The 19,154-nt window shown below is 46.6% G+C and overlaps 1 protein-coding gene across 1 annotated transcript in view; it reads left to right on the top strand.

Annotated features, from left to right (window-relative positions):
- Nucleotides 1–14,092: 14,092 nt before the first annotated feature.
- Nucleotides 14,093–19,154, top strand: part of YPEL2 (yippee like 2) — a 41,189-nt gene continuing 36,127 nt past the window's right edge. Inside the window, exon 1 of the mRNA XM_032428480.1 lies at nucleotides 14,093–14,396. Within this exon, the coding sequence (XP_032284371.1) occupies nucleotides 14,280–14,396 (117 nt within the window). The 5' untranslated portion in view covers nucleotides 14,093–14,279. The remainder of the gene's footprint in view (nucleotides 14,397–19,154) is intronic.

The raw sequence follows: 19,154 nt of genomic DNA on the forward strand, positions 1-19,154 counted from the left end.
GGATAGATGCTGATTTGGATATTAAAATCATTTCAGATTTTACTTTTTAGAGATACAAACATTGAGGCTAAGTAGGCAAAAAGAACTTGCTTAAGACAGAGCTAATTAAGGCAAAACAGAGACCCAGGGTTCTTTCTACTCCTGTACATTCTAGAATAATGTCAACTCCTGAATAAAACCCCATATAACCCATAATGTCTTGAGCCTAGGCAAAGCCTACCTCCTCTCTGTGACGAGGCAAAGGAACATTCTGCTAGTGAGGTAACAACACTACCACTCGCATTCCTGGTTGGGTCAGCAGCCCTGTGCTCTCCTGTTTCCTGAGCTACAGCCTTCCCCTGTGGTCTTGAGAATGTGGTATGTCCAGATTTAGTGGTTTTGATCTGAAACTAGATTGCCAGCTCAGAATGAGCTTAGTCTCTAGTGTCTGGAGTTCCCTTGTCTGTTTCTTACTAGGGAAGGAAGGCTCAATATCCAGATGGCAGAAGGGTGCCACTGAGGCTCAAACAGGGTCTTCTGGTCATGAACAGGAGCTGAGTTTGGTTCTACTGAAGAAAGTGGCATTATTTTATCTGATAAGAAATTTAATCATAGGAAATATTGACCTTCCCAATGATTTGTTTTGTTTTCCCATGCCGTTCTGGTTGTGAGTACCTGGGGCAAGAGAGGATAAGCTTGGAGCACATCCTGCCTGAGTCAGTAAAATTTTGAGCTACAGAAGAGGAACTTCTGGCCTGAAAATGAACCTTGGTTTCGCTTCATTTTCCTGGCTAATAAGAATTCAACAGGTAAGGGCGCCTGGGTGGCTCAGTCGTTAAGCGTCTGCCTTCGGCTCAGGTCATGATCCCAGGGTCCTGGGATCGAGTCCTACATCGGGCTCCCTGCTCGGCAGGAAGCCTGCTTCTCCCTCTCCCACTCCCCCTGCTTGTGTTCCTGCTCTCGCTATCTCTCTCTCTCTCAAATAAATAAATAAAATCTTTAAAAAAAAAAAAAAAGAATTCAACAGGTAATATAAGACCTTTGGGAGATAAATGGGTTAAGATATGGCCCCTGCCCCTAAGAGCATATACTCAAATAGGAGTGGTTAAGGCATATGTGTCAATAACCACAGTATAAGGTACAAAGAGTTTATTTTTGTTGTTGGGTTTTTTTTTGTTTTTAAAGATTTTATTTATTTGACAGAGAGAGACACAGCAAGAGCAGGAACACAATCAGGGGGAGTGGGAGAGGGAGAAACAGGCTTCCCGCCAAGCAGGGAGCCCGACACGGGACTCGATCCCAGGACCCTGGGATCATGACTTGAGCTGAAGGCAGGCGCTTAATGACTGAGCCACCCAGGCACCCCAAGGTACAAAGAGTTTAAAGTCCTTATGGAGAAGGGTAGGCATTTTGGAGATGGAGCTGTGAAGAATGATGAGGACTTAAATGTGCAGAAAGGCTCCAGGGGGGAACAGTGTGTGCAAAGGCACAGAGGTATGATAATGTATGGGGAATGTTCATTAGGCACATGAGATGTTGGAAAGAGAACATTGGGATTTTGCTTGGGCTGCTGTTGCTACAGTTTACTTATTTTTTTTCTCCAAAGTTTATTTATTTATTTTTTTAGCAATCTCTACACCCAACATGGGGCTCGAACCCAGGACCCCGAGATCAAGAGTCCCATGTCTGAGCCAGCCAGGCACTCCACTATTGCTACAGTTTAGAGTAACTCCATGGAAATGGACTGTTGCTTCCATTCACAGAAGTCTGTGAATGATGGTTAGTTGACGTCGATAATAGGCATTCTCAAAAAACGGGACTATCCCTAGAGATTCTCAAATCTTAGGCTGCCGTAAGAATTTCTAGTCCAACCAAAGGCCTACAAAATGAAAATTTTCAGCTAGGGAATCGAATAAAAGCAAGCAAATAATACCCCCCTGCAAAAAAATTTTCCCAAGTTTATCTAATGTACATGTCTGAGGTCTGGAAATCGCTGAGGTAGTTGATCTCCTTAGCAGAAACCAGCTACTAAGCATCTTTGACCTTTGGCCTCCTTTCCCTCACTGTATTTTTGCCACTTCCTTTTCCTCTCGTTTGTATTCCTCCTGCATGTGTCATCCATTATATTTGCCTCCTGTTTATCTCTTCTTTTACTACTTTGGTCTTTTGTCTGTTGGGGGTCCCTCCCTAAATTGATCCACGGCCAAATAGACCATAAAGTAGAAATGAATTCTTTTTCAGTATTTGTTGTATTAATGGTATAAACGTGTACTATGTATAAATGCAAATTAAATAGGGCTTTTGGTTAGTTTTGCTTACATGATTCTTCCTTTTTCCCTCAAATCCTAAAGGAAACAAACTATCCCTATATATGACTGCCGCCTTAAAGCTAAAAACCCCTTAGCAGGAAGATATGACAGGAACCGAAAACTGGCTTTTTCTTGTGCCTAATCTGTTGTCCTACCTTCTGGTTGAGGTTATTCCCTTCCCTCCTTTGTTTTCTCGTATTTCTATAATTAAAAGTTGAAGCAGTGAGCCAACCCTGAGAGTTTGAAGATGTTTTAAGAGAACTTGACATTTTTGTTTGCATTATAATTAGTTGAAGATATTCTGCTTGTTCTCTAAAGGGTTCAAGGACCAAGGATGCCCATCTTCAGACTCTTCTCTGGCTTGTCTGGGCTGAAGGATCCATGGGGGGTGGGGGTAGGGGTTGTCTGAGGATTCACATCCTGGTTCTGGTTCTAGTGGAGTGATCTTGGGCAAAATGTTTAATTTCTTGGCTTTTTTCCTTATCATTCAAACAAGGGTAATCATAATAATGCCTGCCTCTCTGGGTTGTTGTGAGGATTAATTGAGATAATGCATATCAAGTACTTGGCCCCTCATGGGACCATGATAGGAAATTAATAAACTGTAGAGTCCTGGAGGTTTACTGACAGTTGCTGCATGGCCTCAGATGACTCCTCTTTACCTCCTCCCCTTACTTCCCACATTCCTTCGACCAACCTTTCTGAGCTCTTAGTGCAAGCCAGGCTTTGGCCTGGGTATGAAGGATGATTAACCAGATGTGGTCTTCGGCCAGGAATGGCTCACAATCTAGGGGAAAGACTGACCCATAAACAGCTAGCTTTGTGGATGTTTCTTAAGTTATATGAAAAAGCTGCACTGGCAATGTGCATGGGGCCCCTTGATGTGCCAGGCCTGAAAGGAAAAGAAGTTATAATTCTTCCTAAAATCTATCTGCCATTCCCATAACAGGAGAAATCCAGAAATCTGCTCTAGAATCAGTCTTTCTCTCTCCCACCCTCCTCCTTTTCTTCTTCAATAGATGGCAATACTAGATGGCAATTTAATAATTCTTAGGACAAAATACATCCATCTTCGAGCTGGTGATGCTTGGGACTTTAGACATACAGGCATCCTTTTGAAAGTGCTTCTGCCCTTTTTTTCCCCCTCTCGAGTAGTAAAGTTCAATTTCCAAATTGCAGTTGTGGAGAGACAGGGAGCCCAGCCACAGATGTCAGAGTCTAGAGTTTTGGATTTATTTGAATTGGGAGATTAAAGTGAGGACACCAAAGGCATGCTGACAGCTGAACAACAGAATTGTATTGGCAGATTGGGGATGGATGGTTTGTAACTAATTGGGGCCCCAGCTGTGCCCTGGGGGAGCAGCAGTTAAAGAGAAATCAAGGTCACACAGTACCCAAGGTCCAGAGACGTTCATTTATTCAGTAAATAATATTTGATCTTTGAGAGTGTGGGATACAGACGACAATCAAATGATTTCCCCAGTAAAATACAACTGCAGCTGTGAAGAGTGCTCTGCCTATGGAAGAGGAACCTGGGTAGTGGGCATTGGTGGAGGCTAAGGGGAGGGTTCCCTGGTGAAGTCACTTCCAAAGGTCGGCCACCATCTCTTACCCTACTTTCCAAAATGTTGTTTTCTTTTCTTTCTTTCTTTCTTTTTTTTTAAGATTTTGTTTATTCATTTGACAGAGAGCACAAGCAGGGGGAGCTGCAGGCAGAGGGAGAGGGAGAAGCAGGCTCCCCGCTGATCAGAGAGCCCGATGCGGGGCTCCATCCCAGGACTTGGAGATCCTGACCTGAGCCGAAGGCAGATGCTTAACCATCTGAGCCACCCAGGTGCCCCCAAAATGTTGAGATCTTCTAAATGACTGTTTTACACTGTAGTTCAAGTGTAGCCCTGTCTGGGGGCCGAGTGATGGACCCAGTCCCTCTCTGGGTCCCAGATCATGAGGAAAATGTATTTATTTTGTTTTCACCAACATTGTCTTCTCTGAGCCTGGCCAAATACAAAACAAAGGACTGATGCTGAGGGTGGCAGTCTCTGGGGGGGCTGGAGGAAAAGGGCATATCTGGCCTTGTTTTGAACATGGAATCAAGAGGCAGGGTCGAGGGACCCCTTTTTTGCTGACCTGAACCAAATCTGACAGTTCATTTCTCTCCTCCTCAGACTGCCCCGGGGGGTTTTGTGGGGACCACCCTGGGAGAAAGAAGCTTCGTAGGTTGGAAGTCTGAGGGTTTCTCCAGGGGTTAGAAGTCCATGCCAGTCTGGGGAGGGTCCCTTGGGAAGCTGCCCAGTGGCACAGAGGTGGTGTGAAGGGCCGGGGGAGGTGGAATGAGAAATGTTTCTTGCCATCAGACAGCACCCAGGTAAAGGCATCGGAGGGTCTTGTCGGGTGTCGCCTTGGAGCCACGGCTCCACAGTCCTGAGCATCATGCTCCATCTGCCAGGCCAAGCAAGTTGACGTCACAGAAGTTTGTTGGCCTTTTAACTTTGTGGAGCATTAATGGTGTGCGAGTCCCATGTAGTGGCCAGAATTAGATATTTTAAATGCCCTGGATAGTGTTTAAGTAAGATTAAAAATATCAGCTTTACAGGGCAGCACAGTTTCACTGATGGTCACTCATTTTATTCAGTTAATTACCATTTATCAAGACTCTCCGGGGGGTGGAGGAGACTCTGATGTGCCTGAGACTAGGAGTCCTGGGGAAACCAAGGGGCATTAAAGACTGGACTTGAGCTGCAGGAAGCTCCCAGTCTGGGAGACAGATACGTGAACAGTGTGATGGAGCACCATTCAGGCGAAAAGAGTTTTTTTGCATGCTGGGCAAAGGGGGCCACTGCCTCTGCTTAGGGTCTTATTCGGGTATTAAGGGATGAGCAGGCATTTACCAGGCAGTGAAGATAGGTTAAGGCTTTGCAAGAGGCTGAACCAACTTGGGAAAAAGTAGTGAACAAGCTTGGTCTGCTGGGGAAACAGGTTTGGAGTGAGGTGGGAAGGTGATGGTGAGGATAAGGAGAATCAGCCCAGTTCCTTGGTGCCACCCGAGGGGTTGGACCTTGTCCTATAGGCTGCTAGGAAACCACTGGAGGTTTTGAAACATGAGAGATGTGATCAGATTGTGCTGTATAAATAGAATTCTAGAATGGGCTGGAGAGGTAAGAGCTGAGTCAGGGAGACCAGTTTAGGAAGCTGTCACGTGAGTTCAGGATGAGGGAGGGTAGGGCCCACCCAGTGCTGCTGGCTGTGGCTGTGAAGATGGCTATGGGAGACTGGATAACAGCGCCAGAACCAACTGTCTAGGAGACCGATGGAGTATGACATAGAAGGGCGAGAGGGAGTAAAGAGTCTGGACTGCTTTGGCAACTGGGCCTTCAGAATCAGGGTGAAGGTGGTAGGAGCCAGGGGAAGGGGAAAGATGGTGCTGGCTTTGGATGCATTTGGTTTGAAGTGCCTTCCTAGGAGCCAGTTAGAGAGGCCTTTTTTAGAAAGGGATCCAGGCTTCAGGGGCAGGAGGCAGAGGTTTAGAAGACTTGGGTGTGGATGAGGATGTCCATGGGGAGCAGGCAGTCAGGCACATGATAGAAGCACCTCCAAGGAGGAGGAGGAAGGAAGAGCAGCCAGGGAGATGGAGGCCCAGAGAGAGAGAAGCAGGAGAGGCATGATGAGGTGCAGAAGGGGAGAGTTTAAGGGAAAAGTAGGCTGAACTAACCACAAGAGAACTAACTTGAATGCAACACCAGGGCCAAATAGTGTTAGCATTCAAATGTATTAGTGTTTGGACTTGGCATGTTGGAGGCTGCCCATGTTTTTGTAACTCAAAAGCCTGGTTGTGATAAATGATATATTCATGGAGCTTTGCCAGAAGGCTCTGTAGCTCTTCCATTCCTCTGGAGAGTCTGTATCACTGGATCCAGCCAGATCATCAGAAAGCCATGTTCTTGGGCTGCCCTGATTTGACCCCCATGTAGAATCCCTTTTACTGAATTGCCCTTTACTGTTATGCTGTGCATTTTCATGGAGGGACCTCTAAGAAACAGTCTTGCAAGAGTTTTATGGTAGGAGCTATTGGTGTGTGCTGAGGATCTTGTCCACTGAGTTCACTGCTCATCATCTCCTCTGCAACCATCCACAGAAGAAATGTCTCTTAGAAAATCTGTAGCTTGAACAACCAAAATTTACAGAAACTGTAAACCTTATAACTACTCATTTTCTTTTCTGCCTTGCTTACTGGGGAGCTCAAAGCCAAATATGCAACTGAAATTCAGTAAATATTTAGCAACTTAATAGCACGCATTTCTCTGTCGTAACTCTCCTTGTGTTCTTCCATTTTTCTTACCCTAATTTCTTCATCTATTTTAAAACAATGAAGCGTGGATCACTACATCAAAAACTAGTGATGTATTGTATGGTGACTAACATAACATAATAAAATTAAATTTAAAAAAATAAAGAGAGACACTATGAAAGAAATTGAGGAAGACAAAAAAAAAAGTATTGTTTATGTTTTTGTAAGTTACCTTAAATCATTTTTGGAGTTGGAAGATGTATAAGAAAAAGAAGGAAGCCATTGATGAACTTCAGTCAAGTGTCCTTGGAAATGAATCTTCAGGCAGATCGTTTGGGCTTTTTTACATTATTTTTTATTGAAATTGTAGAAACAACCCAAAGTAATATCTGATCTCTTCATAGCCAGCTAGTAACAGCTACTTCTAATATCTAGTGAATTACGTGCAAGTGTCAGGATGTTCAAGGGGAACCACCTCTTCTCTATGCAGATGTTCTAACAGATGTAGACCTCATGCTGGACTAAGGGCCATGTGGTAATATATTGGTCTGCTAACAGATGTTGCAAAGGCACTGTCCAGCAGCCATTTCTGAGTGGACTCTGCACGACTGAATGTTCTGTGACCTCACTGAAATCCAGGTCTTAACCACAGTGAAGGATGGTGGATGGATACTGTGCTCTCGGGCGGGATTCGGCTGGCAGAGACATCATTACAACATGGAATCAGGACTTTAAGAGCCGAAGGAATCCTAGAGCTCATGTAGGATTATCATCTGACAGATAATCCCTGTGAAATCAAGACTAGGCCCTGTGTCTAGGGTAGAGCTGAATGGTTGGCTTTGTTTATGAAAGAGAGTGGATCCTTGACTATGAAAGCTGGCTTTTATTATCATCTGGATGAGACTGAAGCGCCACCTGGGTCCGGTGCTATACAGTGGGTAACTGTGAAGTGATGACAGTGATTTTCCTATGGGCCTTGCTCATCAGCTCTATGGTAGTCATAATAGGGGCATTTCAGTAAAGTTTTCAGTAGTGGCCCCATCCTGGGGGTAGTGGAGTCAGTGTGGGCTGCTGCAGAGGTAACTTTTCCACCGCGCTAAGTGAGGGAGGGTGGTCTGTTCGGAATGATACAGCAATAATGTCAGATCCCCAGCTAAGCCACAAGAACCTGCTTTTAAACCACAGTGTACCTTTAAGTGGATTAATTGAGGTCCTAACTCTCTGACCACCATGAGTCAACGTGGGGGACAGGAACGCTGCTCGTTGGGGTCCTGTGAATAGGAACAGTTCCCGCACTTTTTCTCCCTTGCTGGTGAGGACGATTATAGCTAATCAGGGTTATTGAATGCTAACTCAGGTGTGAGGTGCTGTGCTGAATGCTCCACTCGCTATATCTCATTTGATTCTTTTGTCTCCTCTGCGAGGTAGGCAGTGTTGTTATTCCTTTTCAGGCAACTTGCCCAGTGGTGATGCAGCTAGTGTGTGAGAAAAACCGAAACTGGACCCAGGTCCATCGGCCTCTTCATCCCGTAAGCCCTTACAGTGGACTACACCTCCAGCCACTTACTGGATGGTCCAGGGAGACTGGGTCTCTCCGCTCCCTGGTCTGGGTTCAGGATTCTGGTGAGATTAGGAATGGGGAAAGAGGACCTTCCTCCTTGGATAGAGGCCTTCCACAGACATTGTCTCTTTTTTCTGCCTCCCAGTTCTAGAAATGGCTCACCTGGTCCTTTTCCACTGCCGCCTTTTATTGCCTCTAATCAGGACTTCTCCCTTTCCCGATACATGTATATATGTAACCTAGGCCCCACAAAGGCAAAGAATGGACCTGGATGTCGATGACAGGCCTTTGGTTAACACCCAGGACTTAGAACATCTGTAGCCCAGAAGAACCATAGTTCTGGGCATCTCAGCACAGGGTCTGAGTGGGGGCAGTCAGGGGAGAATAGTATTTCATGGGCTTTGGGGACCCAGAGTAATTTTGCCTCCTACCTCATTACTTGGAGGGGGAAAGGAGGGGCGTCAATTATGTCTGCTACCCACACGGGTGGGTGGATTGGTCTAGTCAGCAGCCCGATGGGACGCAGAGGGAGTTTAGTTCAGTAACAGCTGCTGCTGTGGGCTGTGTGCTGTGTGCTGCTGAGTCCAGGGAGTGCGAGAATGTGGTCCCTACTCTTGGAGCTTAACTCTAGTAGAGGATACAGAGGCAGAAAAGGATAATTTTCGTTTTGATAAGTGTTAAGATAAAAGTGAGCCCAGAGGAAGGACCAATAAGCCCCATGTGGAGGTGGCATTTGAGCTGAATCTTTTTTTTTAAGATTTTAAAAAAAATTTATTTATTTGAGGGGGAGGGGGAGAGAGAGTGAGGGAGAAGCAGACTCCCTGCCAAGTGGGGAGCCCAATGCAGGGCGCGATCCCAGGGCCCTGGGATCATGACCTGAGCCGAAGGCAGACGTTTAACTGACTGAGCCACCCAGACTCACCCTGAGCTGAGTCTTAATGGACAAGTTAAAGGGCCTAGTGAGGGGTGCCCTCTCCCTCTGCTGTTCCCCCTGCTTGTGCTCTCTCTCTGTCAAATAAATAAATAAAATAAAATAAAAATCTTAAAAAAATAAATAAAGGGTCTGGTGAGGAGAAATAGGAAGGATGCCTCAGGCTGAGGGAATGGCATCAGCAAAGCCGTGCAAGGGTGTATAAAGTGTGGTGTGTTAGGGGGAACTAAAAGAATTTGGTTGCCAAATGGGAGCACTTAGGAGAGTCCCTGGCACATGGTAGACCCTTAAATGTCAGTTTAAAAAGGGGGAGTATAGAGTATGAAGTGATAGAGAAGAGTCTGAAGCAATTCGTGGGTGTTGATGGTAGATGGATGTCAGTGGTAATACACACTTGGAACTTGTTTGTGCACTTTACATACCAGGTGCACATACTGAGTATTAGTTTAGTTAATCCTCACAGAGCCTTATGAGGTTGATATTATTATTCCTATTTTCTAATGAGGAAGTCATGGTTCAGAGAGGTTAAATAAACTTGCCAAAGGTCACACAGCTTGTATAGGATAAAACAGATTTGAAACCCATGAGTAAGGTTCTAGAACCCATCTCCTTTTTTTTTTTTTTAAGATTTTATTTATTTATTTGACAGAGACACAGCGAGAGAAGGAACGCAAGCAGGGGGAGTGGGAGAGGGAGAAGCAGACTCCCCACGGAGCAGGGAGCCCGATGCGGGGCTCAATCCCAGGACTCTGGGATCATGACCTGAGCCGAAGGCAGATACTTAACGACTGAGCCACCCAGGCACCCCCCCCTCCCCCCACCTTGTCAGTTTCTGTGGCCCCTTGTCTCCCACCTCATTCATCCAGTTCCTTCATGGCTTACCTGGAGCATCTGTACCTCCTACCCCTCCATCCTGGGGACATGCAGAAGTCTCTCCTTTGGGTTCGGGCTGCCATTGTGGCTCATTGTGGAAAAGGCCTGTCAGGTGAGACAGCCAGGTTCGCTGTGTGCTCCCTGTGCTTTTGGCTCTTGAAGTGCAGTATCTGAGGCGTTTGTTTTTAATCATAATAGTTCACATCTTTTCTTTCCATGCTGATCAGCAGGAGCCAGCTGGGGGTGGTAGCAAATCTTCCTTTAATTTCCACTGTGATGGATTGTTGCTTCACTTAAAATGGTGTTTAATTTGTACATGTTCCCTGAGGCTTTTAAATATCGGGCTCATTTGATTATTGTTGGAAATCAATTTGGACTCCACAGTATGTTGGACTCCACGAGCTGGACTCATGAAGCCCCATGGAGCCTATGTGGCCCCATTACAAGTACCGAAGTCCAGAAATCAATGCAGCCCCATATCCTTCGTTCCTTCCTTTAAAGAAAAAAAACTTAGGGGTACCTGGGTGGTTCAGTTGGTCAAGCATCTGACTTCTTCAGGCTCAGGTCATGCTGTCAGGGCCTGCTCAGCAGGGAACCTGCTTGTCCCTCACCTTCTGCCCCTCCGCATGCTCATGCTCTCTTGCTCTCTTTCTCCCTCTCAAATAAATAAATGAATGAATGAATGAATGAATGGACGCCTGGGTGGCTCAGTCGGTTAAGCTTCAGCTCGGGTCATGATCCCAGGGTCCTGGGATCGAATTCCACATCAGGCTCCTTGCTCAGCAGGAAGCCTGCCTTTCCCTCTGCCCCTCCCCCTGCTTGTGCTCTCTCTTTCTCTCTTTCTGACAAATAAATAAAATCTTTAAAAATAAAAATAAAATCTTTTTAAAAAATTAAAAAAATAAAGATTAAATCCATCTATTTTACCTTCCTTCCTAAGAACTGACTCAAAGAAGCAGCTTTTAAAATTTTCCCTTAGGAGGGAAGAAGACAGTAACAGGTGATTATTTTTCGGACCTAGCTGTCACCTCGTTTCTGTGACAGCCTACTCTCTTTGTTCTCAGGCACAACGATCCTCTCTTGATTCTGCTTCAGCTTGCTTTCTACTGACTCCTCTCATTCTTCCAGCTTGCCCTGTTGTGGTTGGACAAGATGCATATTTCAACAAGCCACTTTTTCTTTCCTTGCTTCTCAGGGAAGGAGTCCCATTTTGGTTGCCTGTGAATTCCTGTGAGAGAGGGAGAGGAGCAGAGTGACCCTGTTACAGGAGAGTCTCATGTCGGCAGGCTAGGCTCTCCGGGGTTTCTCCAGCACCGAGCAGCCTGGGACGTTGCTTATGGGGTCGATTCTTCTCTTATCTTTTTAAGTTCAGAGCTGTGGTGTGTGATGAATGTGTGCATGGGTATGTGTTTGTGTGTGACATGTTCACATTTAGTACAGACCATAAATGCTTACTCCTCAGAAGGTAGCTTTGAACAAGTTTTGGAATTCAGATTGGAAGCTGAGCATAACCAGAAACCCCTGCCTGCAAACTTTTTTTTTTTTTTTTGGTTTCCTACAGAAGAGAAGTGAGAAAAGAAATAATTCTACTCTGGGGAAATGCATAATTTAGAAGCTGTCTGCATGTATAAGAAAACAGACTCTGGCTGCTCTGTAAACCCAGACTGGCAGCCAGGGCTCGTTGTTTCCTTTTCTTCCTTCAGTGTTTGTATAACACTGATGGGACCCGTACTCCGAGTGCTCCCCACTGGGCAGTGAAGGCTGTGGACTTCAGAAGCTGGCCTGGGGCAAGCCTCTAGCTCGTTTCCCTGCCTGTCTTTCCTATTCCTTACCCTGACCTACCACCCCTTCCTTTCCTGGAGATACTGCCCTTCCTGAGAGCAAAACGGGGGCATTGGAAAGTTCAGGGGTATTTCAGGAAACCTCAGGCAGGGTACTTGGCTCTTTCTACCACCTCTGACAGCTCAACACCCTCAACACCCGACACCATTGATCTACCGTGGGCTTTTGTTTTGACCACACTCACCTTACCTTCTATCAGAGGATGTCCTGGGTGAGAAGGAGGGGCTCCGGATCCAAGGGGTCATGTGTCTTCCTTGTTCATCTCCTGTTATGGCCTGGCCTAACTCCGAGGCAAAGCTGGGGAAACCAGTTCTCACCTCCATATTCTTCCAAGTATTTCTATAATGTTCAGTGTCACCTGATTCCACATTTTTAAAAATAGTGGTGGGTGGACCAAGCAGGGAAGACACTATGCCTGGGCCCTTGTAGATCTGAATTCCTTCTACAGTTGGACGTCTCATGTGTAATTGGGCACCCTGAACATGGAGCCCTGCATGGTTCAGGACCGCACAAGGGACATGCAGGGTGAGAGTAGTGACCACTGTTGTCCTTCAGCCTAGTGCTGGGCAGTGCGGTTGGCCACTCAGGAGGATGTACAGAGTGCCAGGGGTACAGTGACTTTCAGTGACTGCTGTGGTGGGAAGGATGTCAGGGAGGAGGACAGCATCCCTTTGGAAAGATCTGGTTAGTAAGGTTTAGAGGAAAAAGAGAACTATGATTTACAGCTTTCTCTAAACATCCAGATGGATCCCAGACATAATACCGCAAAGATCTGATTTTATTTGTCTTCCTCCCCTGTCTCTCTAAATAATTTTATCTTTAAAGCATGATGCAGGGGGGGCACCTGGGTGGCTCAGTCGTTAAGCGTCTGCCTTCGGCTCAGGTCATGATCCCAGGGTCCTGGGATTGAGCCCCGTATCAGGCTCCCTGCTCCGCGGGAAGCCTGCTTCTCCCTCTCCCACTCCCTCTGCTTGTGTTCCCCTCTCTCACTGTGTCTCTCTCTGTCAAATAAATAAATAAAATCTTTGGAAAAAAAAAAAGGCATGATGCAGGCATTAATTAACACTATGACTCTCCTGGGAGGTAGGCAAGTGGGAACACCACCCCTATTAGTGAAGCGCAGGGCATCGGTAGGTCCAGAAGCTTCAGTCAGGGGATCCAGAGAAACAGAGTGTGCATTGGACCTTGGGGTTTTGCCCTCGGACCTTTACTTGGACATAACCCAGAAACCACCCACTTTCTCAGTGTCCTTGGTTCCCAGTAGAATAAAATTGCTGAGGCAATGGCAGGAGAGATGTTTGGTGCTGTGGGATGACTAATGGAAACTTTGAGAGTTGAGGAGAAATTCTGGTAAAATTTACTGTCATTGTGAATTTTAGATGCAGCAGTCTGATTATGCCATTTGTTTCATTCATTTGCTTGCTTGCTTTTCAAACAGAAAAGTACTGAGCATCTATTTCTGGGCAAGGTATGGCAAAGGAAATCATTTCTCCCAAAAGAGCTGGCTAGCTTTGAGGGACCCTGCTGGTTGGGAACTTGATCCTTTGTATCATGCGTAGTCCCAAGCAAAGGGTGGTGTGGGGTTTGTTGCCTCTGTAGGTGGTGGGTCGCTGTTTGTTTTTTGTTTCAGATTATATTTGTTAGGGGGCGCGCAAGAGAGAGCAGGGGTGGGGCAGAGGGAGAAGCAGACTTCCCGCCGAGCAGAGAGCCCGATACAGGGCTCCATCCCAGGAACCTGGGATCATGACCTGAGCCGAAGGCAGACGCTTAACCGACTGAGCCACCCAGGCGCCCCTCTAGGTGGTGGGTTTAAGTGTTGGAAGACTCCTGGAATCTGGAGATGGATGAGAAATACATACATGACTTGCTATAGTGACTTTGTAGAGGCTGAACGTTTCCTCCTCATTTAGCCCTTTATCTTGGTTGGCTCAGAAGAAGAGGCCCCTTAGGAGCCTTCTCCCTGGGGCTGCAGGTGGTACATCCTTAATCCTGGCCTCTTCTAGGGTTCCCTGAGAACGGTGATCATGCCAGTTTCTGAATGTTGGTGGAGGGTGCCTAAGGTAACTGCTGAGAACCCTGGGTGGATACTGAACCTCCAGCTCTGGAAAAGCATCAACACTGGGATCTCCAGTAGTTTCTTTCTCATAATTGGGCGTCTTGGCAATGATGGTAAGAAACAGAGAAGGGGTCATTTCTTCCTGTAAATACTGCCCTCTCTCTTGGGTGGCTGTTGGACTTGACTTGCTTTGCAGGAAGCCCTGTTCCATCAGCTAATGATATTCCCCTTATCTTGGCACTGCAGGCTGCTGAGAACCAGCCCTCGACCTCTGCTTGAGGGTCCTTCCTCTGAAGACATCACCAGTGTGTGGAGCCTGCCCCACACCCACCCCCTGCCAAACCACGGCCTTTACCTGTGTCTTCCGGTGTTTCCCGTGCGACCCGTCCTGTGGGAGTGCCTCGTGGGCCACTCCAGAGTTCACCCCACACTCAGCGGCGCCAATGGTGAAGATGACAAGATCCAAGACTTTCCAGGCATATCTGCCCTCCTGCCACAGGACCTACAGCTGCATTCACTGCAGAGCCCACTTGGCCAATCACGATGAACTCATTTCCAAGGTACATTTCCCTGTAGGCCTTCCTTGCCCTCCTCTGGGTTGGAGGACACTTCTGGCTCATAAGGTTGCACAGGCTTATTAGCTCTTCGGAAGAAACCAAGATATTTGTACTTTATTTTTTGTCCAGGGAGGGCTAACCTATGTGGCTATTTCACTCAATTGAGAGATAACTCTGAGCTGGAGGGCGGGTGTACTAGTTTTAATTTGTAATTTTGGAAATTAGATGTCATCCCTGTTGGAGGCTGGGGGGCTGGTGGCTTGCAGGCCGGAGGGGAGAGGGGCTGAGGAGTGATTGGAACCTCTCACTTGGCTGGCTTAGCTCAAGTTGGTGGGTGAACGCCATGGAGAGTGCTGCCTGACTGGAAAGAGAACTCTAGGAAAGGTGGTAGGGGCAGGATATCTTGTAGGAGGGGCTTCTTAGCTGAGATGAGAGGATGTTGCCTTCTAAGCTCCCTGGGAAGGTTATCAGACTGTTGAGCTACTAAAATGGGTGGCCTTTGGTGAGGACCAAAAGTGGCTTGGTAAAGAGATGACCCACTGGCCTCGGGACTTTTAGGGCTTCTACATGAGGTAAAATATGGTGTGATACTTGATCATAATCAGAAGAAAGAGTGGAACCCTATTTTCCCTGAAAAGCTTTAACAACTGCTTCCTAAAGTTGGGTTGGGGGGATTGTTAACCAATAAACCCAACATCCCAGTTGTGCAGTCCAGGAACTGGCTCCTTCAGGCAGCATTTTTAGGGGAGCTCCCTCCTTCCTGGCCCTAAATTCCCATGGGAGGAGAAACGGGATTTACTAGGCTGCATGAAAAGGAGAAAGAGATCATGGGGACCTTTTGACTTTAAAAAGAATCCTTCCTCAGGACCTAGACTTCATGCCATTAAAATAAAAAAAACCAACCTTTATACATACCCAAACTAAAAAAAAAAAAAATTTAGTGTTCTTGATTTGTTTACAAGAACTGTTAGAAAAGGTGGCATCACTTTTCTTTGCTCTGGTTTGGTAGTCCCAGCCAGAAAGGGATGAAGGATCAGTAGTTCTAGAACAGCCCTGTCTAGCTGGCTGATTTGACAGGAAGTGAAGGAGGGTGCTTGAACAACCGTGTCTGTGGTTGTGGGGCTTCTCAAATCAGGACTGAGGACAGAAGTCCTCCTTCTAGGCCAATCCCAAGATCGAGCGTTACCACAGAGCTTGAACCCTGGAGCCCTCAGAGTCTTGGCCTCTGGCCTACTTTCACTTCTCTAGGCTTCTGCTGATTACTCTCCTTTATGCCATTTGTGTTCCAGCCAGCATCTTGTCTCAGATTCCTTTTGAATCTTTTGGGAACCCCTCCAGTCTGGAATTTTGGATGTGGGGAGGCTGTGTCAGTGAGGGAAGAGAGGAGTCAGTCCCCTTTGCTTTGGAATGGGGCCTATAAGCTTGGAGGGAAAATGTGAGCTGTCCTATTTCTGGAAATCTCCAGAGAAAATGGAAACCAAAACATCTTTTTAATAGCAGGAAGAAGTGTTACGTATCATAAGAAATTGAGGTAACAATAAAATGTGTTCTAGCAACTTCTGTGTACTGAAAACTGCTACCTGACACTTTATAAATGTTATCTCACTTAACCCTCATAAGAAGACTTCAAGGTAGGTGATGTTAATCATATTTTCTGGATGGAGAAGTTGAGACTCAAACAGCCTGTCCAAGAATGCAAATTGGAGGCTCAAAGAAGAGAGAGCAATTTCTTTGAGCGTGTTCAAGATGGGTGTCTGGAAGAGGTGGTATTTGAGCTGGGCCTTGTAAGATGGACAGAGGGAACATGTGGAGATGGTAGTGGCCTTCAGTGTTGATGTTTGAAGCCTGGTATTCAGGGCCTTGGACAGTCGGGCCTTTTTGAGTGAGGTTTCTTGCCAGTTCCTTGCTTTATGTTCCAACCACTTGGAACTAAGCAACATCCCTGAATACGCAGATGGGGGTATTTCAGGCATCTGTGCCTCAGCCGGCAGCAGTCCTTTTCCTTCACCTCTTTCCTCTCTCCCAGGAGCTTTTCTACATCCTCTTTTACCTGGGACCACATCTCCTAGTTTTGGATCTCCCCGGTCAGGACCCAACATGGCCAAGAGCTCACTAGATGATCAAATAGATGGGTGGAGCGTGAGCCTTGGGAGAAGACAAGTGATGAGCAAAAAAAGTCTTTGTTGGCCTCCTGTCCTCCTTCCTGCCCCTTCTGGGGCAGAAAGGCTCATTCACGAGTCCAGGCCAAAGTCAGCACAGGCTTCAGTTTCACTGAACTGGTGCACAGATGGCGTATGTTAGAGCTTGATGATTTAAAGAGGTGGGTTAAATGCCTGGCCGTGGGGAGGGAATGAGGGAACTGTGGCTGGCACTGCACAAAGCTTCCTTTATTTCACTCCACAGCCACCCCCGGCGTTAAATAATCTATAGATTCTTAGGCAGGTCCGCTTAACGGAAAGATCATTGCCCCAGCCCCCTCCTTGGAAAATGGGCCTTTCTTTTCGTTCTGTTTCTCTCTTCCATTTAAGAAAGTTCAGGGAGAGAATGTTTCTCCTGTTCTCCCCTCTTGACATAATCTCCTATGCGGTTTCAGAATCTGCCCAGTGGGAGTTAGGAGCTGGGAAGCAGATAACTAGAGCAGCAGTGTAATTAAATGATACTTTGTACTTGTAATAGAGCCTTTCATCTGGAAGCCTGACATTCTGTTGTTTGGTTTAAAAAAAAAAATGTGAGTCTGACTTTATTGTGGAGAAGGCAACACAAAGGTCCAGAGAACTAAAGCTCTGAGTATATGGCTGGGGTAGAGAACTGGGAACAGAATCAGGACTTTGGGCTCCCATGGAAATGTGTCGTTGTAATGTTTTGAACAATTAGGGTCTCTACTGATGTGGTGGAAAGAATCCGGCACTAGCCTTTCTGCCTTCCCAGCTTGCTGTAAACCCCCAGAGGCCTCATTGCTTGGAATCAACTGTCCAACTTTTGAGTCTCAGTTTCTCACTAATAAAATGGGTGAAGTAATATTTGCTGCTGTGTGTAATGCCTAGTAGCGAGCACTTACTGTGTGCTTCCTTGTGCCATCCCCATTACAGTCCTATGAGATAGGCATACCTTATTTGAAGGTAGAGTGAGGAGGTTTACCTCACTGGGTTGTTATGAGACTGGATGAGATCATGGGTGTGTGTGGGTGGTTGGCAAATCACAAAGCTTCTCTGCAAATATAAAGTAGCCCCTTTGCTTCTTTTGGTTTTGCTGTCCAAAGGGGCTCTGGGGGGTGATGGAGGGGATTGTGCTTGCCTGATACCAAGCAAATTTAGTCTAGCCAAGATGGTTTCATTTTAGAACCTGGAGTCCAGGAGTTGGATTTCTCAAAAGGCCATAGAAGCAAAGTTGTGTGTGTCTGCACAAAGGTAACAGAGTATTTTCTCTGTAGGATGGCGGTAGGGGGCCTCTCTGAATTGATGACGGAACTATCTAGGGAATGTGCTGAGACATCCTACATTTTCTTTCTTAGGGGGTGTTGTGATCTAAATGCTGGAGTGTTTGCATGCGGAGGTATTTTAAGTTGGCATGAGGAATTGCTCACATTGTTGTTTCTCACTTAATGGTGCAAGCCCTATTATAAAAATATACTTTGGTTATAAAATAATAATAGTTTCAGTTGGTACAGCTAGTTGCCCCAAGTGAGAACAATCTAATGCTCATTTCACTTCCTTTGCCTCCCTCCTGCTGACCCATCCCCCTTTAATGGCATTGTGGAATAGGCTATTTGGGAATGGTGAATTGGATTAATCTCTCACGAACTCACTTTGGGGATGGTAGCCTCATTCCAAGACACAGTTTGCTGTAGCATTCTGGGGCCTTGGAGGGAAGATGTTGTGGGAGGCTGTAGAGTGGGTGTCCAGTCCAGGGGGAAGGCAGAAATCTTTCCCTCACCATCCAGAGCTATAGAAGTTATTGCTGTGTCAGATCTTCGGGTCAGATTATCTCCTGGTGACAAATACAAAATTCCCAGAATTGCTGGTCATCTAGTCCAGCCTCTCTTTGTGAGGAAACAGGCCACGGGCAGCTCAGTGACTGGCCTGAGGTTCCACAGCCTCAGAGCCAGACCCGTCCATCGCATTCCCCCTCAACTGTGCTCCATGGGAGGAGCTCTGGCTGTTTTCAAGCACCAGGCCTCCTCCTGAGGCTGGGAGCTTTTAGGAGGATGGTTCTTTTGGTTCCCTATCGGGCTCCATTGGGCTTACAGTAGTAGCATTTTGGTTTTCCCTGCCTGCCTTAGATGTAAGATGTAGCATTGCTCTGAGAGAAGTGGCAGGGAGGAAGATGTTCTGAAGCCATGTATTGGTCTCATGGCTACCGAGGGGCCCACTCTACCTGCCATTTCCCACCTCTGCTTTTTTTTTTTTTTAAGATTTTATTTATTTATTTGAGAGACAGTGTGTAAGTGAGAGAGAGAGAGAGAGAGAGAGCTCACAGGCTGGAGGAGGGGCAGAGGGAGAGGGAGAAGCAGGCTCCCTGCCTAGTGGAGAGCCCTGGCAGGGCTCGTGGCAGGGCTCGATCCCAGGACCCTGCGCCGGAGGCAGCTGCTTAACTGACTGAACCACCCAGGCCCTCCACCTCTGCTTTGAGCACTAGTGTTCCACACCAGTGATTCTCAAAAAGACTTGTACCCCTAACACAGTGGCTTGGAGGTAGTGGACATGGAGGGGTGCTGGTATGGAGGTACAGAGATCAGTTCTGTCCTTTCCATTCTACTTATCA

Source organism: Phoca vitulina, unplaced genomic scaffold (genome assembly GCF_004348235.1).
Source record: "Phoca vitulina isolate PV1807 unplaced genomic scaffold, GSC_HSeal_1.0 scaffold40, whole genome shotgun sequence".
NCBI lineage: Eukaryota > Metazoa > Chordata > Mammalia > Carnivora > Phocidae > Phoca > Phoca vitulina.